Source organism: Podarcis pityusensis (genome assembly GCF_964106645.2).
Source record: "Podarcis pityusensis genome assembly, chromosome: 16".
NCBI lineage: Eukaryota > Metazoa > Chordata > Lepidosauria > Squamata > Lacertidae > Podarcis > Podarcis pityusensis.
Window position 1 is genome coordinate 38,825,030 of NC_138041.1, and position 25,846 is coordinate 38,850,875.

The following is a 25,846-nucleotide window of genomic DNA, read 5'->3' on the forward strand; positions in this document are numbered from 1 at the left end:
CTCTGGCATAGCTCAGTGGGAGAGCACCTGCCTTGCATGAAGAAGGTCCTAGGTTTAATCTCCCTGGTATCTCCAGGCGAGGCTGGGAGTCAATGTAGGTAGTATTGAGCTAGGTGGACTATTTGGCCTGGCTCTGTATAAAGCAGCTTCATATGTGCCTGTATACTTAAAATATCCATATTCCTATTAATATGTTCCCAGTTAGCATACCCCGTGGCCTTTGCACAACTTGGCTGGCCATTTGGAAAATTATGTCACGGTACATTCCTGTCTCTAACAGACAGGGAAACACCAACTTAACCCTCCTAGCAAAAGCCACAGGGAGGTGATTATTGCTTTTATAATGCTGCTTGGATGCAGATCTGTACTTGAAAAGAGCTGATGACACACTGCCTCTTAGCCTAACCTACCTCGCAGGGTTGTTGTGGAGATTAAACGAGGAAGAGGAGAACCATGTACACCTTGGAGAAAAAATGCTGGGATATAAGTGCAGTAAATGTTTTAAAAAGAGGTGCTCAGTGTTTCAGAGGCCTTACTGATCTGTGGCAGGGCATCATGTTTTGCATGTAATTGGTAGCAGGTTCAGTCCTGGTATCTGCAGTTAAGAATCTTGTATAGTGGGGCTGAGAGCAATTTCTGTCTTGAGACCTCGGGAAGTTCCTGCCAGTTACAATAGGCCCTACTGAGCCACTGTCTGGCTTCCCAGGTAAAGGATCGAGCCTTGGCAGCGCAGCTCATTGGTTGTGCTGCTGCAAGCTGAGACAGTTATATTCTTTCATTTTGCATAGGGATGGGTCACCTGTGGACCTCCAGATGACTATGGACTACAGTTTCCATCATCCTTGACATTGGCCATACTAGCTGCAGCTGATAGGAGCTGGAGTCCAACCACATCTGGAGGCCCACAGGTTCTCCTTCCCTCTTTAGCAGAAAGAGATGCAGTGATGGATGGAGCCTGATGTTTTTTGATTAGGGAATGTATTTCTGCAGTGTGTCCCTCCTCTAATGGTTTGTTTGTTGTTTGCAACAGAACATGGCTGAGAAATTTCTGGATGGTGAAGTTCCATTGGACACCTTCATTGATGAATATCAGAGCCAAAGGAAACTGGCTCATTTGCGACGCGTAAAGATAGAAAAACTCCAAGAGATGGTGCTGAAGGGACCAAGACTTCCCCTGGTGCCACCTCAGCCGAGAGCCACTGAGACACCACCAGCAATTCAGACTTCAGAGGCAAATGCTGCTCCTTCTGTTCTGCCTCGCCGCAATCCTCCACCGCCACCCCTGGCGCCAGGAGTCCCGGCAGGACGCTTCCCGACTCCCTTTACAGCAGCAATGAATGCAGGACCAGCCCTCCCCTATTCAGGTGTTCCATACCCTCCGCTCCCCCCTCGAACAGGAATTCCATCTACTACTCAAATGCTCCCTCCAGGATATTCAGCTCCGTTTACCCCACAGTACCCACCAGCGTTGCCCCAAAGACCACCGCCTCGCCTCCCACCAAACCCTGGCTTTATCCTACAGTGAAGATGCCATCATGCCCTGACTCTTGTGTTTTGGTGCTGAACTTTTTACTCTTTATCTCCCACAAACTAAACCTAAGTAGTGGCAAATCTCCAGACTTTGCACACAAGAAATCATAGCTGACAACTTGTGCATCAGTGCATCCTGCAAAACATTGCCATGTTTTGTTTTGTTTTAAATCAACAACTGCATAAAACACTTGCTTAGAAGGGTGGTGGGGCAGCCGAACTGTAAATTTGATTGTTTCCATATTAAGTGGGAACTTGCATAGCTCTTAAGAGATTTCAAGTCAGTGTGGAATGACTGTGACTTCCCAAGGGATCGTGTCTCTTTCTCTACTTGATTTGCGCATGAATAACTTCAATCTATTTCTGCAAAAAAAACAAAAACCTCTCTGTTCTGATCTTTTAAATGGTAGCTGTTGCATATACATTCTGACTATGAAAACACAGTAAAATGGACCAGCCAGCAACCCTGGTGACTCGGTGCTTGTGCTCGGTGTTTGCTAACTGAGGCTTTAGCACCTAATGCGGGACAAGGTGCTTCCCATGCTGAAGTAATCCCATTCATTTCAGTGAGATGATGCCAGTGTAAGTAGGTCCCTAAATTGCCTTTTTTAAATGTGTGGTAGGGATCAATCAACTTTTTTTAAACGTGATGACCTCCAGAAAGTCTCAGGATTTAAAAAAATAAGTAGTGAATGGACACCCGTTTTTCCTCCTCTTGTTGGATCTTTGGACCAGATCCAAAATTTTGTATTTTGTTCCATTGGATACCTTCTGCAACCTCCCCATTCTGCTTGCTGTCACCCTTCTCTCCTCATCAGTCTGTCTCCCAAATTCCTTCATTGTGGCATGTAGGGTAGAGGGTCGTCTTAAAAAGGCTTTTGACCTGTATTGTCTTCTTGCATTGTGGAGAGCAAATTCTGTCAAACACACTTTTGTGTGTCATGACTTCTAACTAATCTGATGGGCAATTAGTTCTAACAGTTTATATTTTCATCACATTTTGGTCTTAAGCTAAAACTCCCACCCCAGTGGAGAACCTCGAATCTGTTTCGTATTGAGCCGGGAGAGAGCTTTCTCTTCCCTCCATGCCCCTCTAGTCTTCCAAACCTTTTGTTTCTTAAAATTGAAGACCTGCTTCCATTTACAAACTTTTCTAGACTGACTGCTCTTGAATGAATCTTGGCTGTTAGTTTTTTGTATTTAATTAACTTTTGCAGTCATGTGACAGCTTCAGAGTCTTGAAATTTCATTGTTGCTTTAGTCCTTCTGCGGGCTCACTCTTGCTATCAGATGGGTCTGTGGCAGAGCCCTGAATAACAGCTAAATATGCTAAATGCAATTTTTCATTGCAATGGAGTTTCTTCCAAGAGTCTAGCAGGGGGTAAAAGATCGTAGAGGGATTTCACATCATTGCTCATTGGTGTGTTTGATTGATCTCTCATTTTAATAAGCATGGATAGCTGTAAAATGAATAATGTTTCAAGAGTGTTTGGAGAGGGACAGTTGTTGCTGAATTCAGTAGGAAATGGTTCTGAGCCTTAAATTTTTCAGGGGACTCATCCACATTCCAGGTCAAGATAACCTTGCTGATTACTGTCTTTGTATGCTCTTGCATTCTTCAGCATAAAACTAGCAGAAGCTTACTAAGAAGCCGATGGAGAGAAAAAAGAAAAATCTTTTGAGGTGTGATAGAGGTATAGGGTTGAATACAGAGACAGTAGTAGTTAACACACAATGTATTTAGAGCAGAGTAGCTACTTCCGCTCTCAAATGCTTCTGTTACCAGTTTTCCCTTAAGCCTTTCAGCACAGCATCTTGCAGGAGTAGTTTGTTCTATACGGGGCTATGAAATTAGTTGAAGCGAAATGCAGATTAAATTGCTGCTGCTCTTTCTTTGTAGTCAGCAGGATTGCCTTGTATGCTATTGAATGGTGTATCTCCATGAGTGTGATTTTCAAACTGGCCACCATTAAGGAAGCGCCTCCTCTAGTCTTGCTGCTGGTGTCCTGCCATAAGCTTGAGCCATGGTTGAGTTTGGGTTGCATTCAGACTTGGCCTTATGGCTTGCCAGGAACAAGATTTGTAGCCAAGGCTTGTTCTCTGGTTTGCTGCTTGTGGTTTGTCTGGGGGAAATAAACCATGGGCCCAGATTCAGATGCAGTGCAAAGTCATGGGTTAGTTCATAGCATTATACCATCTTCCTCGATTTCCTCCCTCTTAACCGAGCTAGGAAAATAGACCGTGGGAATTCTAGCTATGAACGCTGTTGAAGTGGATGAGCAAGACCCCCAAACTTGTGTCTATGCACTAAAAAAATTATATAGGCTGTAGAAGTAAGAAGAAACTGATGTTTACAGCTACAGCTACTTTAATTCCAAATTAAGTAAAGTACGTGCATGTGTGTGTGTGTGTGTGTGTGTGTGTGTGTGAGAGAGAGAGAGAGAGAGAGAGAGAGAGAGAGAGAGAGAATCTGCATTGGACTTCGATAATTTGTGGCAGGAAAACATGCTTCAAACTAATTTGCAGCTTTGTGCATCTTGACTGTGAAGAACATGGAAGTAAAACAGTTGCCATCCATAGGCAGCTTCCTTAAAGCTGCTGTAGCGACACTCTTCATTTCTATCAGCTTTTCACAAAGCATGCATTTCTCACAGCTCAAGAGTGCAAGGAGGAAAGTGTGAAGCTGTTGGAGCAGCACATCCATTAGCAACCTGCCTTAACTGTTTTGCTGTGGAAGTCTCAAGAAGGCCTGCTGTTAATGCATAATGCCCTTTAACACTTACTTAAAAACTAACCAACCAAGCTGCAGTTGCCAATCTAGACCTCCTTATGAACCCTCCAACTTTCTTTCTGCCACTTTTCTTCCCGCCCCCCCCTACGCCATCCTAGACTGTAACTTGTGCCCTTTTTGTTACGACAGGAGCTAATTTTTTGTCAGCTTTGCAAAACAAAATGGCCATAAGAAACTTTATATTGTATCATATTTACATTCTTCTGATCACTGCCCCTTTTGGGTAAGCTGGCTAAAAGAGCAAAATGCAAAAACCTTTCAGCCTGGAAGCCTCTTTCTTCAAGCCATAATCTTCTGTTGGAAGATAAAAGATGAAACATGGGAAATCCGTGTGCATTTGTGCCCGTCCTTGAACTGCCATTTTTCTGTTAGAGGCCATTCACACTTGCCTTGGAACAGGATATCCTCTTCCCATCTGGCTGTAGGACTCTGAGGCTAATTCTGCCAGGACCAAGATTTTGATCTTGGTGTATGACTAAGTCCTACTGTGCAAATCTTGGGGAATTGTGAAATTCTAGCTTGATGTAGGAAAAATGGTTTCTAGGGTCTGATCAGGTATAAGCTTTTAGTATTCCATGGATGACACAAGATCTCTTTTTTAAAAAAAATGGTGACAAAAGTATACCTGTATTTGCTGAATTCTGTATCTATTATAATCTTATTTGGGCATGGTAACTTGAGTTTTGCCCTTTTTTCATTTTCATTTTCTGTGCTGCTTATTGTGTGTGGAATATGAACCTTTGGAGGTTGGTGAATTTGAAAAGTTGGTTCCTTTAATCATCTGTTCATAATTTTTCTTGTAAAGGATGCTTCTTGTGTACTCGGAGGCGCATGGAGGACTCCTATGAGTCACTTCTGTGTGCTAAAAGATTAAGGGGGCTGAATGAGTAAGACGCCTGACTTAATCCTAGACAGAGCCAAAAACTGGAGCTTCTGAAACAGCCTTTGAATAATTGGTTTATGTTTCAAATAAGTTGTCTGTTACTTGTTCAGATGAGTCATTTGAATGCATTTTGGGGTGCCAGAGTGGCTTGTGAAGGCCATTCCGTGGTTGTAACACTACTTAATTTTGAAGATCTGATTAAAAATTCTCCCAGAAGTTCAGTATTGGGTGAGTCTTTCAGCCAGTCGTGTTACTCCTTCAGCATGATGATAAGTCATCCTTTTTCCAGCAACCAGAATACAAACACTGGAGCTAATGTAGCCATCTTTTTCCTGCTGCTTCAGAGCTCACATTTGAGTGCCTAAGTGAAAGGCAGACCTCTGTTTGGTGCTATAACTCTGTCAGTTGCCCCTCAAATTAGACACAATGTAGGTACCAATTATGTCTGCCCACCCCTTCAAAAATAGGTTTTGTTTAACAATAGAAATTGGTTGTTCGTATACTGTTGGCTATCTTTATTCCACCACCACCCTCAGCATTACACACTCAAAAGAAAAAAACTTGAGGCAAATGTCTAAATTGAGGTAGAAATGTTGACCAGTTGAGGCAGAGGCATCTTAAGTTTAGATAGCATGTGCTGGGCTGGTGGTAGAATTACTGGCATTCTCACAGATTCTCCAGGGCTAAATGGGTTAAATATTTCTCTAGTTTGTAATGGTGGTATAACCTTAGTTGATAGCTTCTCATGTGAGCATCCTTTGTGTGCAACAGAGGTGGCCGCAAGCTCACTTACAAATTTCACAAAACATATTTATATACTTTCTAAAGTGTTTTTAGACAGTGACTGTCCCTATCAAGAAAGAACCCCAAAGCCCAATACTAGTTTTTAAAGAAATTTTGCCTTTTAAAGCAGCAACAATGTATTTTGCAATTGCTGGACTGTTCAGGGTTTCCTCATGGAGAAGACAACCACACTACCAGCAACAAAAGTGGGCTCTCTTTGTATCCAGCAGCAGTGCATCATGGCTGATGTGTGCCTTAGAATCACTGTTTGTGACTTGCTGATAAAAGATACCTGCATATCTTTCAATTCAGTGGCCATTCAATTGTCTTTTTCTAAGGGCTCCTTTCTGAGGGTTTCTTTTTATGATGCAGGATTTTGAAAGTAAACACAAGGCAGTATCTGCAATTTGCTTGTGGTGAGAAGTGTAAATATGTGGTTGGTAGCCGTTGTTACTAAACTGCTGTAATCAAGGAAAAGGTGGGGGCCTTCCGGTGAGCAGGCTGGTAAATCAAGCCTGCCAGAAGAACTTCTGTTTGTCTCAGATGTGGCAGTTAAAGGAGGATGCAGGCAACAGCCACCTGGGGCTCTGCAGGTTGAGGAAGGTGTTGCAGTTGTGGCTTAGGGGTTATCGCTTGGCTGGTGCTACGGCGGAGCACTTGTTAGATGTCATTGTGTTCAAAATGGTGATAGCAGGAAATGCAGTTGTTAATTGTGCAAGACATACTTTCAAATGTTTGTAACTGCATGAAGGAGGGCAAGATCTTTTGTTCCCTCTTGCATGGTGGAAGTCCAAATGTTCAGCAAAATGTTGGGGGATGAGCACAGAAAGCAAGCTGTCCTGTGAGGTCCTATGAATGCAACGCTTCTTACGAGAGAACACTGTTGGACATTTCTTCTGATTAAGTGGGACCTGGGTGGAGATGAAACCAAAGGAGTCAGATGCAAATGGATGAATGATTTCTTCCCCACCAATACCTGCTGCTTGCACCCTGATCCTGCACCCCACTTCCTTCTATTCTGCATTCATACAGAAGGAAGTATTACATGTGGGGCTTGGCCACCAGCAACCAGTTGTGGGGTAACAAAGGTGAGAATGGCATTTGAATGGGAGGCACTCCACCGTGGGTGGGGCTTCTTGATCTGTAGGCCACCTTGTGAACAAGTGTTGAGCAAGCATTCCCCCTTTATGGAGTAGACTTGATTCCAGTAGTGGCAAAAGATTTAGGAGCCGCCTGGTCATAACCTTCTTCAAAACACTTCAACATATGACTTCAGATGCCTGCAAGTGGCAAATGTTACCTGAAAACTTTACAAGTTTTTTTTATAAACAAAAGCAGTTGAAGCTCAGAAGTTTAAATAGCGTTAGAATATAAACTGTTTTAGTGTTCCATTTCAGATATTACTCTTTTGCTGACCTTTATATAAAAAATTGCAAATGTGTTTTTGTTCATTATACCTGTATTGTGCAGCTAGTGATGTTTTTTTTAATTAAAAAAAAAAAAAACACCCATTGAACATACACTATTGTGAGGTGAAGAAAGCCATACTCCCTTGGCAGGGTTGTGTGTGTGTGTTTTGGAGAGGGGAGAGCCACTTTTTTTATACACAACTGTCTTAATTGCCCTTTCTATAAGAGTATACACATGGAGGGATGTCTGCTGTGAAAGGGAATTTCACAGTGTACTTGCTTGACATTAGACCATGCCTATTTCGTAATTGTATATATTGTGGGGAAAGTATAAGTGGATTTTGCTGGATTAGCTTCATACATCCAGTGGTAGCAGCAGAATGCAGAAGGGGTGGGGTGGGGTTAGTACGTAAGAAGAGTCAAACTTAGGATAGGTAACTAGTTGTACTAAGGGAGGCTGGCAGTGTATTTAAGTCCAATAAAGAAGCAGGTGTGTCAGATGCTGGCAATTCGGTAATCCTCTGTAGTAGGCTGTATTCTGAGGCATCATCCTGTCGCTTGTGCCTCAGGGGCAGGCTGCTTGACACTTCATCCCAGGGTAAACTAGTCTTAGGAAGACATGCAGCGTGTTGCCTCTAACCCCCAGAGAAGCTACTGGATACTTTTAACTAAGCCTCTAGCAGAATCTCACTTCTGGAAGTAGGACTGTTCCTAATGTAACAAGTCTGTAAAAGTTTCCTTTGTGCTATACAACTGATGAGGATGTGGTTTCAAAACGAGCTTCAGTGTTGAAAGCCGTTTGTTTTTCTTGTAGAATTGGCTGTTAACAATTTCAAGATTGCAGTGATTACCGAATAAAAAAATGCTAGATTTTGTACAAATGTGTGTCACTGGCTTATGGGTGTGTGTCTTCTCAAAATTACCTTTTTCAACTCTTACAGTCGCGGGGGGGGGGGGGTTACACCCTTTTTGAATTCTGCGGGTTTATATATGAGGACATAATATTAAAACCTGCTAAGGAACAAATTATTGTTAAGTAAATACAATGTCAGATGAACAACACCACGTGACACATTACACTGTTCCATGATTTATTTAACAGAAATAAAGCCAAAATGGAGAAGCCATGTGTGAAAAACTGAGTACACCTTAGGATTCAGTAGCTTGTAGAACCACCTTTAGCAGCAATAACTTGAACTAATCTTTTTCTGTATGACTTATCAATCTCCCACATCATTGTGGAGTAATTTTGGCCCACTCTTCTTTACAATGTTGGCATTTGTTTATGCACAGGTCTCTTAAGGTCCTGCCACAGCATTTCATTTGAGTTGAGGTCTGGACTTCAACTGGGCCAGTGCAACACCTTGATATGTAAAACCAGAGAATTCAAAGAGGGTGTACTTTCTTTTCCCCATGAGTGTACATTGTGCGATTGCTGCTCAGTAAAGTACCACTTTGCCGCCCTCTCCCATTGACAAAGATGGAAAAAAGTGACTGAGCCACCTAGTTAACCGTCAAAAGGGAAATATATTACCTTGAAATATGTTAACTATGCAGATAACTGCTTCTGTGCTGAGGCTGGTTTGACTTTGTAAAAGAATACTGCACCATTTAATTTTGACAGCTACCACTGTTGGAACGTCAAGGCAAGAAATAACCCATTTGTTTTCTCAGACATTCACACAGCAATTTCAGTATCCTAACACACCACTTGTCTTATTTTATTGCTTATGTACAAGAATACCACAAAGTGTAAACAAATCAAGGCAGACTTCCAGCTATTTGCTTAAAATGTCATTGTTTTTGCTAGTAGAAACACTCCAAAGGAGAGGATAATTACTTTGTGGTACTAAAGTCCTTTGCAATTTGCAGGTACAACAAGCACCAAAAATAATGGCCATGGTTCAGTTCCAATAGCAGAAATCTTGCTCTGGCTACAATTCTACTAGATACACTTGGCAAGAACAATGTCCCAGTGAAGCTACCTTTATATAGAGTCGGCCTGAAGGACTGAACTTGGCAGTTGTAAAGTACCTGCTCAGCAATATCATTAATGGCTTAAATGGAGAAGCCAAGCTGGACAACTTGGTAGAGAAGAGGCCCATATGTTGAAGCCAGCCAGCTTCAAGGAGGTGGTACTAAGTAATAGTTGTAAAAATATGATCTAGAAAAATATCAGGAAAACAGAACACTGAACAAGGTTTCAGGCAATTAATCCATTTTAATAAGCTAAATAGTCCTATTAAAATTTAGCATTTGGTTCATTTCCCACCCCCTTAGCTTTCCTATAAGTTGCAAATCCTCCTGCTCCCCACCACCACCCCTATTAAATGTCAAACTCTACAACTGTTTCCATCAATAATTGTGATAGGAGTTGGGTGGTTGTCGTTTTTTACATTTTATTCCTAAATTGGAATTTTATAACCTTAAACCAGTGTAGACTTTTTCTCTGCTTGCAGTGCTTCTAGAAGTTGTCAAACCTTTCTGTACAGTAAATAAATCCTGTTCCTTTTTAATACGTATACAAAAACTGACAGTCTAAAAAGATTGTTATCCTTTTCAGAGTTTTCATCCTGGGGGAAACATTTTTCAGCCTGTAGCATAAACACTACAAAGAAATCCAAACAGCCTACTTAAAAAGGGGAGGGGGGGATCACATTTCTTTAAAAAGGCTCCTGTAGTACAGTGATAGGTACACCAACGTTTACTCGAAACAGCACAAGATTCCTATTGCTTATAAATAACTGATATCCACAAAGTAAACTTTCTCCCCTCACCCTCCCCTTTCTTCCCATTTAGGATCTGTGTTCCACATAGGTAACAGGCAGCCTACTGTTGCTTTAAGAAAGCAGTCGTTCTAATACTACAGATCAGGTCAAGCTATACAATTCAAAGATACCTTTGCTTCTTTCTTGGTCAAGGAAGTAAGTTTTCAGTGTAAAGGCAATGCCAGACACAAGGCAACTGAGGATTTATCCAATCTGTATCTGTTTAAAACACAGACATTTTTAAATGTTGGAATGTCTATAGTTCAGGGCCTTCCAGAGCAGCCCCCTCTCTGTGAAAAGGCAAACAGTCTTTGAGTCTTCCGCCCAGAAATCTGTTGCTTGGAGCCTGCAGGAAAACAGCAGGCAAGGCACAGTGCCTGAACCCCTCCGGGCAGCAGGAAGAAGAATCAAGCTGGCTAGAAGCTGAATCCCACATGCCCTTTGCTCTGCTCCTGCTGCTGTTCTCTTCCTTTCCAGGTTGAGTCGTTTGCCATTTACACCTTAGAAGTTGACAACATGTGCCTGGAACACACCATCCTCCTGGACCAGGTACAGAAAATGATAAGATATGGATTGTTACTACCCAACTAAAAGAAATTTTAATGCAATGAGATTTAATCAATCTATTTGTGGCAACTGTTTTAAGACACACACTGTTTTTGGATGACGCATGTCAGTTCTATGTGCTTGAGACTAGAGGGGATGCTTTTAAGGCAAAATCTTGTGTCCAATCAAGTTAGGGATGTATCAGTTAGTTAATGGGAAACAGTTGTTGCCAGCCCTCAAGCTGATGCCCTCCAACGATCCAAAGGGCAGGAGTGATAGGGGCTGGAAAGGGTGTCCTGTATCCTGGATGGTGTACTATAAATGAAAACGAAGAAGCTCCCTCTAGCTTGTGACCCTTTCAGTAAGAGTAGCCCAGAGGATTATTCCCAAAGTCCAGCATCTTGCATCTTCCACCCCAGGAGGTTCACAGCCTTCTGATGTTTCTCTGTTGCCTCTAAGCATGGAGGCATATAGCCCAAGGGCATGAGGAACCTGTGGTGGTCCTCCAGAGGCTTTTGGTCTCCCAGCCCACATGACCAGTGGCCAGGTATGGTGAGAGCTGCAGTCCAGCAGCACCTGGAGAGCCACAAGTTGCCCACCCTTGCCGCAGCTTGTGAATGGCTGTGTTTTCTCATTCAGCAAATGGCAGTTATCTTGGGGCAGCAGATTGCACAGACTAGATGTGTGAAGAAATGCTTTCCTGTATTGCTGATTTCAGTTTCACTGGGGTGACCCCAAATTTCTAGTATTACAGGAGAGGTAAGGCCGTTTTGTTTTAATCTACTACTGCAGCATTGGTTGCCATTCTACAGACACTATTACGTGCCCCAGCATGTTCCTCAGTCTCCCTTTAGCCACTGCAGTGCTCTTCTGCACCCTCCACAGTATTATGCCCACTGCCTGGGAATCACCATTTTTTGTGGCAAGCAGAGTCTCCAGAGGATTCCTCAGAGGGGAAAACTCGATTTGGCTTCCCTACGTGAATCCCGTACAACCGTGACAAACATGCACTTATCCTGGTAATGAATGAATCACATAAGCTTGCTAGCCTCATAATGTTTTCTGGGCCTGACTGCTGTGAAAAGGCTGTTGCTTTCTGCAACCATGCACACCCCTTGTTCTGCGGCTGAGAGTATACTGTACCTCACAGGTTGGCTTCAGGGACTGGACAGGCTTCTGAGCAACCGGAGGCTTCTTTAAGCTGCCTGGCTTGCGGGCAACTGTTGGTTTCCCCCCCTCTGCGCTCTCATAGTCAATACCAGCCAAGGCATAATGCTGCCTTCTCAGCTCCCCAAGGCGAAGCCTCTCATTCTCCAGGGTCTTTTCCAACTCCAGCACTTTCACCTGCAACAAGCAACATTCTCTGTTGAGCTATGGGGAGTGAGAAATATCAGAGACACCCCACTTCTTATGCAGCTGTTGAACATAGTCACTCTTGCTTAGTTCACATGTTATCCATAGATCTACTCCCATGGCCAGAGTGCGGGAATATTTCTAACTTGGCATCTCTACTCCCAGGTGGCCAAAAGGTCTCCCACTGCTGCCTTTTCTCCTCCTTATGCCTGGAATTGCATCCACGCAGCCCCACACGTGTCCCACACCTCATTTTCTCAACTGCCTTGTCTTCCGTGGCACAACTGCTTAGGCTTGGAGAATAGGGTCTGGGGACCAAGTACCGTATTTTTCCATCTATAGGATGCCCCCATGTATAAAACGCCCCTTATTTTTGACATTATTTTTTAGGGGGAAAAACTAGTCTTACACATGGAAAAATACGGTATGTGTAGCTGAACGAAGACACGCTGTTCTCATTATCCCTGCTTCTCCATGCTCTGTTGTCTGCCCTGTGATATTCAAACCCTTGGCTGTTATGTGTTACTAAAACATTCACAGAGTCCACCCCTTGCTCAGCTTGTTCAACTGGTTTGGACCATGCGAAACTCTCATCACCCACAGCCATGCTGGTTGGGGCCGACGGGAGTTGTAGTGCAAAACAGCTGGAGGACACCAGCATCTGAAAGGCTAGTTGTGTTTCCAAGCTCTGCCAGCTGTAACTGACATGCTGAAATCAAGCCACTGTTGTGGGAAAAGGTAAGGATTAGAGTAGACAGATAGATCCAAAGAAGGGCTACTGGGCAAGGAGAGTCAGGCTCAACCTCTGTAGCCTTAAATACGGTGGGAGGAGGCAGCAACTGCAAATTCTTATTAAGGCTTGCTTTCAACTTGCTCTTCAGCAAACAAATCATGGCTTACATAACACCAGTATGAAACCCCAGTCTGCATGGCCTATTTAAAGATGTCCCATTGATGACATCTCATCCCTCAGATGCTCAAGGGGCACTTGGCTCTTGTGTGAGAGTCACTTTGGGAACGATTAACCCAGCTTCTATTTTATACTTCCCCAGGAATCTTTTCAACACTTCCCCTGTTTTTCCAAAGAACCCAAACAGCACCTGTGTCTCCATTTCCTCCATCTTAAGTTTGATTAAGGACATTCCAGAGAAGTCCATGGTCTCTGAAAGGAAGAGAAAAGCAAGTTTGTTGTAGAAACTACATATGTTTTCAGCAGGGAGGTGGGGGGCATTTTTTAAAACTGAAAAGTTGCCACTTTCTGCTACCCTAAACCCAGCCCCTCACCAGTGTGTTCTTGCTTCAGTAGGAGTGTTGAGCAACTTAGTATGTAGCAGGAAAGACTGGAAACCTTCACCATTTTGAGCAATAACAGCATTTGGGGAAAGCCGTCTGTGCTATTGCACCTTTTAGAAAAGCCTCTTGCTGTTCAATAGAACATATTTGCCCCCGACACATCTAGTCCAATACACGAGGCTGTTCAATGAAGTTCTGCCCACATCTCCCTGGAAGTTGCACATGGCACCAAGCATAAAACTTCACAGCTATAAAAAGGCTAGGCAGGGGTTTTTAATATGCAAAATAACTCCTCTCTCATTAACAGCTTAGTAGTTTCTTTTTGAGAACCACAGAAGACAAGATGGGCCACACCAGAGGCCAGCCAGATGTCTCTAGAGGGGAAGACCACAAGCAGGGCAGGAGCGCAGTCACCCTCCCCCACCCGTGTTCCCCAGGAACTCAGAGGCACAAGGCCAGCCCCAGAGAGCCAGCATGACTAGTCTCTATGGCTAGCTGCCTCCTCCTTCATGGAACTGTCTAATCCCTCTCAAAGCTACCTGGGTTGGTGGCCAGCCCCACATTTTGTGGAAGCAAATTCCAGTGTTTATCACGCAGTGTGCTATGTAACATAATGTAACAAAAAACAAAGGCCCTATTAACTGCCCGTGGAGTGAGTCCAGTTCAGTGATTAAAGCACTGGTTTCACTCCAGAGAGACCCTCCTCTTACAGAGATCATCCAGATACCTATAGGAAGCCTGCAGGCAGACCCTGAAAGCAACAGCCCCCTCCCCACTTGTGCTTCCCTGCCACTACAGTGGTACCTCGGGTTACAGACGCTTCAGGTTGCAGACTCTGCTAAGCCAGAAATAGTACCTCGGGTTCAGAACTTTGCTTCAGGATGAGAACAGAAATTGCGCAACAGCGCGGCGGCAGCAGGAGGCCCCATTAGCTAAAGTGGTGCTTCAGCTTAAGAACAGTTTCAGGTTAAGAACAGACCTCCAGAACAAATTAAGTTCTTAACCAGAGATACCACTGTATTTCCTCAGAAGTGAGTCTCAATGGTGCCTTACTTCCTGGTAATTGCATTTTACGACTGCGGCCTGAATGGGCCCAGGATAGTCAGCTGCTCAGCCCAACCTTCCCCACAGAGTTGTTGTGTGGATAAATGAGGAGCAGCATGTACACCACCCTGAGTAGGGGTAATAGTAATAAATAATAAATAAATACAGTGGTACCTCAGGTTAAGTACTTCATTCATTCCGGAGGTCCGTATTTAACCTGAAACTGTTCTTAACCTGAAGCACTACTTTAGCTAATGGGGCCTCCTGCTGCCACTGCGCCGCCGGAGCACAATTTCTGTTCTCATCCTGAAGCAAAGTTCTTAACCTGGAGCACTATTTCTGGGTTAGCGGAGTCTGTAACCTGAAGCATATGTAACTTGAAGCGTATGTAACCTGAGGTACCACTGTAACTCTGTCGGCCTTTCATATTAGCCCTGTTCTCCTCATGTCACACTTTCCTTCTCACAATTTTGCAAGCACCAGAAAGCCTTTAAAAAAGCATTTTCAAGAACGCAAGTCTGCCATTTCACGCTGCGTTTCCCACCTCCACGCCCAGCTCCACTGCCATGCCCAGACCCCAGCAGCTCACCTTTGTCTTCAACCTGCTCTTGGCCTGACTTTGTGGAAGCCACGACATTGGCAGCCATTTCATTGACGGTGCGCGAGCATTCCTGGAGCTTTCCTAGGTTTCTGCTGTGCTTCTCGGCTTTCACCTGCCATCATCAAGAATATTGCTTCTTTCAAATCTTTTGCCAGGTGTAAGGAAAACATGAGCAAAAAAAGGTCTGCTAGTCCAACCTAAAGCTTTGAGCAGCAGCAGCTTGAGGCCAGTTCATTTCAGAACCAGGGCTGTGTACATACTTGTTACAGTAAACAACTTGGAGGCAGAGCTTAGGATGCTGAAAAATCTCTGCTGTTTTATTTCCTAGTCTGCAGGTTAAGGACATAAGTCTTGTCCTGCTGCATCAGAGCAAAGGGCCATCTAGTCCCACATCCTGGATGGAAATCCTTCAAGAGAAGTGAGCAAAGGCACTCCTCAAAGTGGAGGCATTCAGCTGAGCACCACCAGAGAGGTAGGAAAGGAGCGTGCCATTCCACAGTTGCTTTGAAATGGGGGCGTCTCATAAGAACATAAGAAGAGTCTTGCTGGATCAGACCAAAGGCCCATTTAGTCCAGAATCTTATTCTCACAGCAGACAAGCAGGTGTCTATGGGAAGCCCACAACAGGACCCAAGTACAACAACAACTCTCTCCAGCTGTGATTCCTAGCACCCACCTCAGATATTGGAGGTAGTACATATCCCTTATGGTTATCAGCACTGATAGCCTCAACCTCCTCTGTGAATTTGTGGAAACCAGTGAGGAGTGAAGGCGGGGGAGAGAACTCTCCTTTGGTACCTTACACCTTCATCTTTCCCCCAGGGCCAACCTCTGATAACTGCAGCCACTTTGCAAAAGTAGAGAGGCGAAAAGAGAGGATTGGCAGTGTGCTATTTTCTGGGTTCAGGTTTGGGGCCTTGAGAATGAACCCAGGAAATGCAAAAAGCTTCAAATGAAGATGGTAGCAGAGGAAAATGGTCCCCTGAGGGAACCACGGGTGGGGAAGCTTGCAGGCTTCCCACAGGCATCTGGCTGGCGTGAGAACAGGACGCGACATTAGATGGGCCATTGGCCTGATCCAGCAGGGGTCTTATGGTGTTCTTATGAGTTATAGCTGCTAAGCATATTTGTACCTGAGCATGTGGTCTAAACCACAGAGCCTAGGACTTGCCGATCAGAAGGTCAGCAGTTTGAATCCCTGCAACGGGGTGAGCTCCCACCCTGCTTCTGCCAACCTAGCAGTTCAAAAGCATGTCAAAGTGCAAGTAGATAAATAGGTACCACTCCAGCAGGAAGGTAAACTGTGTTTCTGTACGTTGCTCTGGTTCACCAGAAGCGGCTTAGCCATGCTGGCCACATGACCCGGAAGCTGTCTGCAGACAAATGCTGGCTCCCTCAGCCTGTAAAGCGAGCGCCACAACCCCAGAGTCATCTGCAACTGGCCTTAACGGTCAGGGGTCCCTTTACCTTTACCTTTACCTATGTAGGAAGTTGCTTCTGCAAGGGGCTCTGGGCACACTAGAGCCTACTTTGGCAACAGAACCCTCACTCTCCTTTCTCATTTGAGATTTCATTGGATGTTTTTGGTACAGTTCTAAGAGCAAAAAATCCAGAATTCCCAGCCCAATGCAAAGCATGTTGCTTCTGAGATGGGGCTGTAGGCATGTGAACTGCACCCAGTTCTGCACAGTTTGAGAAGAGTGCAGACTATTTTTCCTTCTGGGGTGATTACCTTGGAGGCAGCTACAAGCTGAGCTGTGCTGGCTGCGATTTCGTGCGAACAGACAATCAGTTCCTCATATTTGCCTGTGTGTAGGACAACTTTGTCCGCAGACTCTCTGAAGTGGGGAGCAAAAAGACAGGATTAGTGAAGCCAGATGCGGCTCTGCATTCCCTTGTGTTTCAATCCACAAAGCAAGTGGCTTGGAAAAGGAAGCCCAAGCAACTGAGATACCTACACAAGCTGTGTTGCTCCCCATCCCACGGCTTTAGAAGCAGAGATGAGTCCCTCCGTCCAACGCGAGTTCTTGGCATAAAACTCCTGCGGTGTTGCTGCCCCCTAGTGTTCCATGAGAGATAGGACACTTAGCTTTCACAATAAGGCTGAGCTTTATTTGGTAAGCAAAACATGCTTCAAAATGGAAAAGATGATGCAACTCTGCCTGGAAAACACACCCTCTGGTAGCTTCTTCAAAGACTGGGGTGACAGGTGTGCTTACTGAAAGGTCACAAATGGGTAAACAAAGCCGCCTTATACTGGGGACGGATGCAAGTGGTGGCAGGAAGTCCATCTAGCTCAGGGATTAGGAGGAACATGGTCTAGAACTCCCATCGGTCCCAGCCAGCACAGCCAGCGGCCAGGGATGGTGGGAGTTGTAGTCCAGCAACTTCTGGAGAGCCACAGGCTCACAATTCCTGATGGAAGTGGTTCCCCCAAGAGGAGGCCCTGCTGGGGTGCTTAATACAGGTCTGCAGCAAGAGTTGTTTTACTGACTCAAGAGAAGAGAGGGAAGAGGTGGGGTCAGGGGAGTTCCTTCTCAGCATTCTTTACTCTAGAGCAGCCTTTCTCCAACCTTGGGTTCCCAAATGATGTTGGACTACAATTCCCATCATCCCTGACCACTGGTCCTGCTAGCTAGGGATGATGGGGGTTGTAGTCCACCAATAGCTGGAGACCCAAGTTTGGTTAACCCTGCTCTCGAGCATGGATGGGGATCTTCTGGGCCTCCAGGGCTTGCTAGATTCCAACTCTTATCAGCCTCAGCCAGCATAGCCAATGGTTGGGAATGCAATAAAAACAGGTTCTCTTGTAGAGAAGGAAGAGGCATTATCTGAATAGCATTTGATATAGCTTTAAATGCTTCATAGAGGCCACGAGAAAACAGACAAAACCATTACTTGGGAGTCTTCAATCTTAAGTAATGATGTGACACAAGGAGCTGGTGCAGCCCACATTTCCAGGCTTCTCCCTGCCAGATGTTCAGTGCCCCCCATACTTTTCATGCAAAGGAAGAACATAAGGTCCAAAAAGAACAGCCTTACCCTTCCACTTTCTACTATCTCCTTCTGTAAATGTGTAGATGTCATCACAAGAAGCCTGATTGCCTGAAAGAGACAAAAACAACAAACCACTCTGTTTAATAGAAGGATTTCCCTACAGCTTTAGGGATTCCAGTACAACAAAAAAGACCCTCCCCTCCAGACACAGTACAATACTTCTGAAACTTCCCTTAGTGGTAATGCTAACCTGAAATAAAAGGTCATGCTGAATATCTAGAGATCTTGTTAACCATGCAGTGTTAAATACCCTCCAGAAGTCCAGCCATCTGGTAACAGCTGGGTTTTTCAAGTATTTAGCTGGGGCTTTAATAAATTACAAAGGCACTCACCTTCATCAAGTCTGTGCAAGAGTTCAAGATTCTGTGGGAAACAAAAAAGAAGATGCTTAACTCTCTCAAAGGATTGATTAAGCCCTAAAATTTGGAAATAACATTTTAAATAATGATGATTCTATTGTTGTTTGCATCTACACTACCAAGGGAAAACAGTTTAAAACCACTTTTTCTTGTTTCTCCCAAGGAACCTTGAAATTGATTCTCTGAGGGTGCACAGTAAACGAAAAAGCATGGGGGTGGTTATTTCACTCTTCTCTTTGTCGGTGAATTGCTTCAATTCTTTCGCCAGGGATCACTGCAATGCTGTTTGTGTTATGATATAAAAAGAGGTAAACAGCCAGCACTGCAGCACCATCTACTAGGTAAAGGTAACGGTAAAGAACCCCTGGGTGGCTAAGTCCAGTCAAAATCACCGATCATCTCGCTTCAGGCCGAGGGAGCCGGCATTTGTCCACAGACAGCTTTCTGGGTCATGTGGCCAGCAGGACTAAACCACTTCTGGTGCATGGAGGACCGTGAGTCGTGCCAGAGCGCATGGAAATGCTGTTTACCTTCCCACTACATTAATCTACTTGCACTGGGGTGCTTTCGAACTGCTAGGTTGGCAGAAGCTGGAACAGAGCAATGGGAGTTCACCCCATCACGTGGATTCGAACTGCTGACCTTACAATCGATAAGCCCATGAGGCTCAGTGGTTTAGACCACAGCGCCACCTGCGTCCCTTTACCATCTAGTGACAGAACACAGCATTAGGACCCAAGAATATATTGAAGGGGAAAATAATCATGCACACCAACAGCGTCTCCTTCCTTAGTTATCTATGGCAAAGCCTCTTCAGGTCTCTAGAACTACACTACACTTATTGCACACAAACAAAACAAAAGGCAGGCGAGCTGAACCATGGGAGAAGAGACCCTTCAGTAAAAAGGAATCACCTCTACAGCACAGCAAGAGGTTATTCAGTAGCAAAACAAACAGGAAAACTCATGCTTCAGTTCAAACGCTGAGTGCTGGGGGTTCAGTCTGTGCCAACAATATTATGCAAATCCACATGCTCAAGGCAACAAACAGTGGATTATTGCTTTTTATCCTCACAACAACCCTGCAAGATTAGCAGCTTAGATCAAGAGAGATAACTACTTTCCCAAATATACCTTCCATATATACCTTCAGGGTGAGCTTCATGGCTGAAAAGTGATTTGAAATGTGATTGTATTGAAAACTCTTTGAATAAAGTAATACAGGTAGCAGATAAGAATGTAAGAACAGTTCTGCAGGATCAGGCCAAAGGTCCATCATAGTCTTCCAGCTCTACAATATTGTTTCTGAGGCAAGATGACCATAACTCATCATCATCATTATTATTACACTTATTTTTTTCAAAATCTCCAAGTGGTATTCCAAGTGTGCTCTCTCCAGGTCCCTGGCAAAAGTCTTTCCTATCTGTGTTATCAGAAATTCTTTTTTAGCTGGAAGTGTTGCAAATGAAAAAGAAATGTAGCCCAAGTATAAACTACATCCTTGTGGATCTTTGATCCTGCAGACTCACCTTTCATTTACTTCTAATTTCACACCAGAACTCTCTATTCTGGCCTGATTCATCATTTCCTGCAGAAAAATCAAACAGAGCTTCATTCAGTCGGGCATCACAACAGGCCTGTAGTTGGGGTCTAATTGACAAAGGTGCCCCTGGTCTTTATAGCAGCCAGCAAGATGCTTCAAAGAAGCTGTTAAGCAGGACAATGATGCCACCCCCCACCCCCCTCCATTTAGCTATTGGGACTAATGGCCACTGACATGCTTCTTTCTTCACAAACATGCCCAATTGCCTTTTAAAGCCACCAACCAACCACTACATCTTGTGGCAGCGAAGTCCACCTATTAATCATTTATCTGGGTAATTTATATTTATTTGTTTCATTTAGGTAAATTATATACTGCTTGACACGTCAAAAGAAAAGTGCTAAGCAGTTTACTGCATCCTAAAAATATCACAAATAACAAGTCAAGCAGTTGTGTACTGAGCAGAGTTGTACTCTCCTTTTGCCACTCAAGTACATCTTCACCCATATGACATCTGCCCATTTTATTAAGTTCAACCAATGCTATTTTTCTAGAAAAAGAGGTTCTGAACTAAGTTCCGTCTGCAAAAAAGCCCTGAGTTCAACTACAGTGGCACTTACTTGACTGCCCACAAGTGCTGTTAATTAGGGTGGTGGGGAGAAAGGACAGGGTCTACTTGGTGCAGCGGAACTCCCTTCAGAACTACAAAAGGCCTTCAAACATGTCTTGAAGACTTATTTGTTCAGTCTGCCTTCCTTTAATGTTTTTATGCCCCTGATTCTTGAATCCTGGTAGTTGCTTACTATTCTGGTTTTTTTTACCACTCAAATGTATTTCAAGTGGATATGCTTCAGCTGCACACGGCCTTCCCTAAAAGGTTGACTATTAATAAAACAACCAACCAAACAGGTTCATCTCACCTCTATCCTCCTGACCGCGTCTTCGATTGCAGCAGAGGTGGAGGCCATCTCTTTGTCAACCATGTCACCCAGTTCTTCTTGCCGGATGTCTAAGCTTTTGGGTCTCAATTCCTGGTCAAAATAGAAAGAGAGTCCTTAAAGGGGACACTTGGCTCAAATGGAAAAGAAGAAGAAGAAGAAGAAGAAATTTTGTGTACCCTGCCCAACTGACTGGATTGCCACTCTGGGAGGCTTCCAACAAAAATACAGCAAACAACTACTATTATTACTACTACAACAACAACCAACATTAAAAGCTTCCTGAAACAAGGCTGCTTTCAGATATCTCTGAAAAATTAGATAGTTGCTTAACTCTTTGACATCTGCTGGGAGGGCATTCCACAGGAAGGGCACTACTGCCAAGAAGGTTCCCTGTAACTTCACTTCTCACAGTGAGGGAACTGCCAGAAGGCCCTCAGTGCTGGACCACATTGTCTGGGCTGAACGATGGGGGTGGAGACGCTCCTTCAGCCATGTAGGGCTTCAAAGGTCAACACCAACACTTTGAAGTGTGAAGATCCTGCAGTCCTCCATTCAAGTTTTTTTGGATTCCAACTCCCCTTAGCCCCAGCCAGCGTGGCCTATGGCCAAGGACAACGTAGTTGAACAACATATGGAGCGCTGCAGTTCCCCCACCCCAGCATTACACAGCTAGCTGCTCTTTTACTGAAAGAAACCATTAGTCAACGGATACAAATTATAAGGAAGGAGGTTCCAACTAAACATTAGGAATAAGTTCTAGACAGCGAGTCACTCAACAGTGGAATGGACTCCCTTAGAAGGTGGTGGGCTCTCCTTCACTGCAGGTTTTAAAGAGAGGTTAGATGGCCATCTGTCAGCGATTCTTTACTTGCGATTCCTGCATTGCAGGGGGCTGGATGAGATGACCCCTTGGACCATCCAACTCTACAATTCTATGTTTTGCCTCCTCACTGCCATGGCCAAGTTAGGGAAGTGTAGAAGTACACTAATAAGCATAAATTGTGAGATTACAGTGTTCCCCAATGGATTTCCCCACTCCATTCCTCAACTCTGTTTACCTGTCCCAGCTGAAGAAGTCCCAGCAGCCTCTTCCTCACATCTGCCAAATCTGCTTGTCGGAGAGACTGTTTGTCTTTCAGCTTGCTCAGATAGTCCAGACTCTGCTGCCCACAGTCCCTGCAGGTTTCAGTCAATTCTGGCAAGAAGAAGAAAATAAAATAAAAATTACACACATACAAGGGAAACTAGCATGACTGTGGGAAGCTCAGGAATAAGCTCATTTTTTAGCTTTCATTGGAGGAGCTACAGGAGAAGCATTTCAGAACAAATGTGTGGAAGTCCTGAGGCTCAGGGTATGCTTTGGGAATAACAGATATTGCAGGATTGTGGGAGCTATGAGGATGTTGGCCTGATCTGTAATCTGGATAAGAGCCCAGTGCAAGCCCCAAGGAAGAGCAGAGTTCATTACACACATCAGAAATATGGATGTTATTCTTGCACCTGACCATGCTTGTGTCTCCTTATCCCCATAGTAAGTTCTAGGATTGTCACCCAATTACAGAAGCCTTCAGTGCTAACTTTATGAGTTTAGAGACTGATGAACATGCTCAAATTTGCACACAGTAAACACACCTCCTCTGTTTCCAGGGGCCACATGCCAGCAGTAGGCAAAATTGGGAAAGGAACAAATGTGGTTTTTTCCTTTGTATGGTAGGCTTGTTTCTACACATTCATGCCTCTCTCTCTCTATCCTCCCATCCAGGTATGCAAGAAGCATTCTCAGAGATCAAGGGCACATTCCAGCCAGGCAAAAGTTGCCCCTCCCCTGTTTAGAGGATGCATGAATGGATTGAAGAAGAAGAAAAAACCCAGATAGCAAAGAGGCGCTTGAAGTCTCCTGGTCCTTACACACTGGGTTCCAACCATTTCTAAAAGCCAGGTTTCGCATTCAGGAAAATCGTGTGAAAAGAGTTGCATCACTTCTGACTTCAGGGGTGGGGAAAAAGAACCTTTGTAAATTTACTCACTGTCTGCATGATCTGTGGGCGCCAGGTGGGAAGTGGCACTGCCATTCACAATGGTGTCTGCAGTCAGGTGGGCAAATTGGGCCAGAGCACCAACCAATCCAGTGACATCTAAGAAATGAAGAGAAATACCAAGATGGAAATCCAGAAGTGGATCACAGGGATAAAACCATCTCATTTGAGATAAGCCCAGAGTGGCAGCATTCAGCTAAGCACCACAAGGAGCAGAGACCCTGAAGGTTTGTCCAGGTTAAACGTAGGTTAACCTCAGTCCAACTCTTCCCCCAGCTCTTCTCTCTTCTAACCCCACTGTAGCTCTGAACTGTGGCCATCCCATAAGAACATCAGAAGAGTTCAGGGGCCAAAATGCTCAAGATCACTATCTTTGTCATTTGGTCCAATTTCATTTTATACACGAATACAGCAGCTCAGGTTAAACAGGGCTGTGCAAGTGTCTGGGTTTAGTACAGTTCAAGGTATTTTAATCTTCTGTTTTGAAATAACAATTTGTAATTGTTTCAGTTCAGACCATGGAACCCTTTGCAATTATAGACTACACATCCTCTTCCTCTTGATATGTTTTATTCTTGACTCCGCAAATCACACAGCTGTTTCCTATACTTTATTGGCAATTGTGACAACTTCTTGGTTTTTTTAATAAAAAAAACTATTTTCTTTCTTTTTTCTGTAACTTGCTTGTTGTTATTAAAATTCAATGCAAAACATTTGAGAAGAAAAAAGAAAAAAGAATCAGAAGAACCCGACGGCTGGTTCAAGCCAAAGGTCCAGCAACCTGGTTCTCACAGCGGCCAGCCAGGTGTCTCTGGGAAGCTCACAAAAGGACCTGCCACAACAGCACTTTCCCCACCTGCATCCCCCAGCAACGGAAGGCACAGGCTTAACACCTCCAAGACTGGATAACTCGTGAGCAGAAGGCTTTGCGGCTGCACCTTTTATTGACTCCATCCAAACCCATCCCACAGACCTACCCCCTCCACGGGGGGGGGGGGCGTGTAGAACATAGCTAAAAGTGCAAGGATTAAAAATCAACCTGAAGCTTTACCACTTGGTGAAATGTTCCATGTAGTCACCAGACATTTAGCTTTTCTTTTTTGGTGAGGGGGTTGGCCGGGGGGGGGGAGCATTTGAAGAAACAATGTTCGTGATGGCAGGAGAGGCACAATCTGTCTTTGCCAGCAACACCAGACTCCCTACACTCCCACCCTGCCCCACAAGTAGGAGAACTGCAGTGGCAACCCAGCAATGTTTACCTGCCAGGTTGGACAGGTAGCGCCCATGTCCACTTTCCACAGCGTTCACTGACTCCAGTGCTGCTTGTGCGCGGCTGACGAGGTAATCTGCAGAGAGAAAAGCAAGGGCAGAGAAGGAGGCCTATGGGAAAACAAGATAAAATGGACTCTCGTGCAGGTGCTTTTTGTGCCTTAGAAGCAGAGCCAGCTCCAGACAGAAGGAGCCTCAGCTGCCCAGGTTTCCCCTGGCAGGCTCCCTCCCTTACATCCCTGAAAGGGGTTGTGGGGCTCAGCCCTGGTGTGATTCCTTGGCAGCAGCAGTGCTCCAACAGGCAGACAACCAGGTCTGGGCCAGCTACCATTTAAATGTCTCACAATGGCCTCAATGCAGCATCACTTGGGGCATTGTAGGACATAGAAAAGGCAACTCTCTCAGGTTGCTAATTGGAGCATGGAGTGGGGGCTGGATTTGAGAGGAGGGGGCTAGGACAGGCATCCCTGGGAGGGCCTTGGCCACTGCCTCAGGATTCTGAATGATACCAGGCTTGCTTGAGAGGTTTACTCAAGGATTCCTGGGCTGTTACAAGGGACAGGAACTTGCTCTTCTTAAAAAATAGGTTAAGAAAAACAAAACAAAGCCAAGCCACTGTCAGACTCATCCATGCCCTTGGACCTTTAGACCTACCTGGTGAACTGGTGCATCGGATGTGCAAAGGATCGTCCAGCTTGGCAACGGCGTCCTGAATGATGCTCTCCGCCTCCTTCACTGTCCCTTGCAGGATGCTGAACTGCTCCTCCAGGAGTTTCTGCTGCAGGTTCTGTTCCTGACCTTTCTGTGGGATTGTCCCAAAGTGTTTAAGTTAACAGTGCCCTCCCGGGACCCACATATTCACTGCTCTTTCATGATCCAGACTGGGCAAAGGGGAGGCCTACAGTGCTGCTAACTGGCTCCCTCTCTCCATTGCTCAGCCCGCTGTTTCCCTTCCCTTCCCTAACCAGACAAAAGCTTTCCAAGGCTCAGTTGTGCCCGGTGTCTTTTGGGAACTGGCAAGGAGGCTAATGGCAGGCGGAGCCAGAGCCAATGACGGACAGAGCCAATGCATTCTAGTGTTGCCCCCGTTCTCATATTGACTCCTGTAATGGCAGTACTGGGAGGAAGGGGCCCTTCCAGACATCCTTGTTGTGCATTCATGATGGTTTGTGCTCATGATAATATAAGGATGGTTATACACAACCCCATTTTCAATACTGTTCACACCTACAAAAGTTTCAGGGCAGACATCCTGCTTCATTTCCAAACAGCGCATGTCCTGTAACCTTCTGCAGAAATTCCTGGAACTTTTCATGCCACAAGTGTTCTAGGGGTCCTTTTGCCTCACTTTTGTTGCCCTACAGTGCAGGAGCGCCCCTCAAGACAACAGTAATGCAGGAGTGCTGGGGAAGCATCGCAGAATGGCTAATAAAGCGGAATGAAGTGTGGATGGTCCGGTATAAATTCACCACTAATGCTCTATTATTGTGTCAATGACATGTTTCAGAATACTCTAGCAAAAAGCACCATTCTGGAGAAGCCCTGGGGAGGAGGAAGCTGATATCCAGGATCATCCCCTGGGCTGGCTGGAGGTAAGCAGGCAGGAGAGGTCTGGCCAAGCACAGAGCGAGCTGTCAGGGC

At 44.9% G+C, this 25,846-nt stretch overlaps 2 protein-coding genes across 5 annotated transcripts in view; one reads left to right on the forward strand and one right to left on the reverse strand.

Annotated features, from left to right (window-relative positions):
- Positions 1 to 8,277, forward strand: part of VPS37B (VPS37B subunit of ESCRT-I) — a 30,049-nt gene extending 21,772 nt beyond the window's left edge. Inside the window, exons 4-5 of one of the 2 annotated variants that reach the window (XR_013980465.1) lie at positions 1,031 to 5,088; positions 5,127 to 8,277. Coding sequence is in view for 1 of the 2 variants with exons in the window: in XM_080985427.1 (XP_080841553.1) it covers positions 1,031 to 1,525 (495 nt within the window). In the remaining variant the exon portion in view is untranslated. Of the gene's footprint in view, positions 1 to 1,030 lie in introns of both variants that reach the window. The other variant, XM_080985427.1, reaches the window with a different exon arrangement.
- The window catches only part of HIP1R (huntingtin interacting protein 1 related), a 70,665-nt gene continuing 52,302 nt past the window's right edge, over positions 7,484 to 25,846 (reverse strand). For all 3 annotated transcript variants that reach the window (XM_080985423.1, XM_080985425.1, XM_080985424.1), the window contains exons 19-32: positions 24,860 to 25,007; positions 24,196 to 24,282; positions 22,928 to 23,035; positions 21,959 to 22,095; positions 20,880 to 20,990; positions 19,946 to 20,004; positions 18,391 to 18,421; positions 18,044 to 18,106; positions 16,960 to 17,060; positions 16,734 to 16,839; positions 14,990 to 15,113; positions 13,164 to 13,225; positions 11,854 to 12,054; positions 7,484 to 10,704 (exon numbers count right to left, since the gene is read on the reverse strand). In XM_080985423.1, the coding sequence (XP_080841549.1) occupies positions 10,666 to 10,704; positions 11,854 to 12,054; positions 13,164 to 13,225; positions 14,990 to 15,113; positions 16,734 to 16,839; positions 16,960 to 17,060; positions 18,044 to 18,106; positions 18,391 to 18,421; positions 19,946 to 20,004; positions 20,880 to 20,990; positions 21,959 to 22,095; positions 22,928 to 23,035; positions 24,196 to 24,282; positions 24,860 to 25,007 (1,377 nt within the window). In that variant the 3' untranslated portion in view covers positions 7,484 to 10,665. The remainder of the gene's footprint in view (positions 10,705 to 11,853; positions 12,055 to 13,163; positions 13,226 to 14,989; positions 15,114 to 16,733; positions 16,840 to 16,959; positions 17,061 to 18,043; positions 18,107 to 18,390; positions 18,422 to 19,945; positions 20,005 to 20,879; positions 20,991 to 21,958; positions 22,096 to 22,927; positions 23,036 to 24,195; positions 24,283 to 24,859; positions 25,008 to 25,846) is intronic.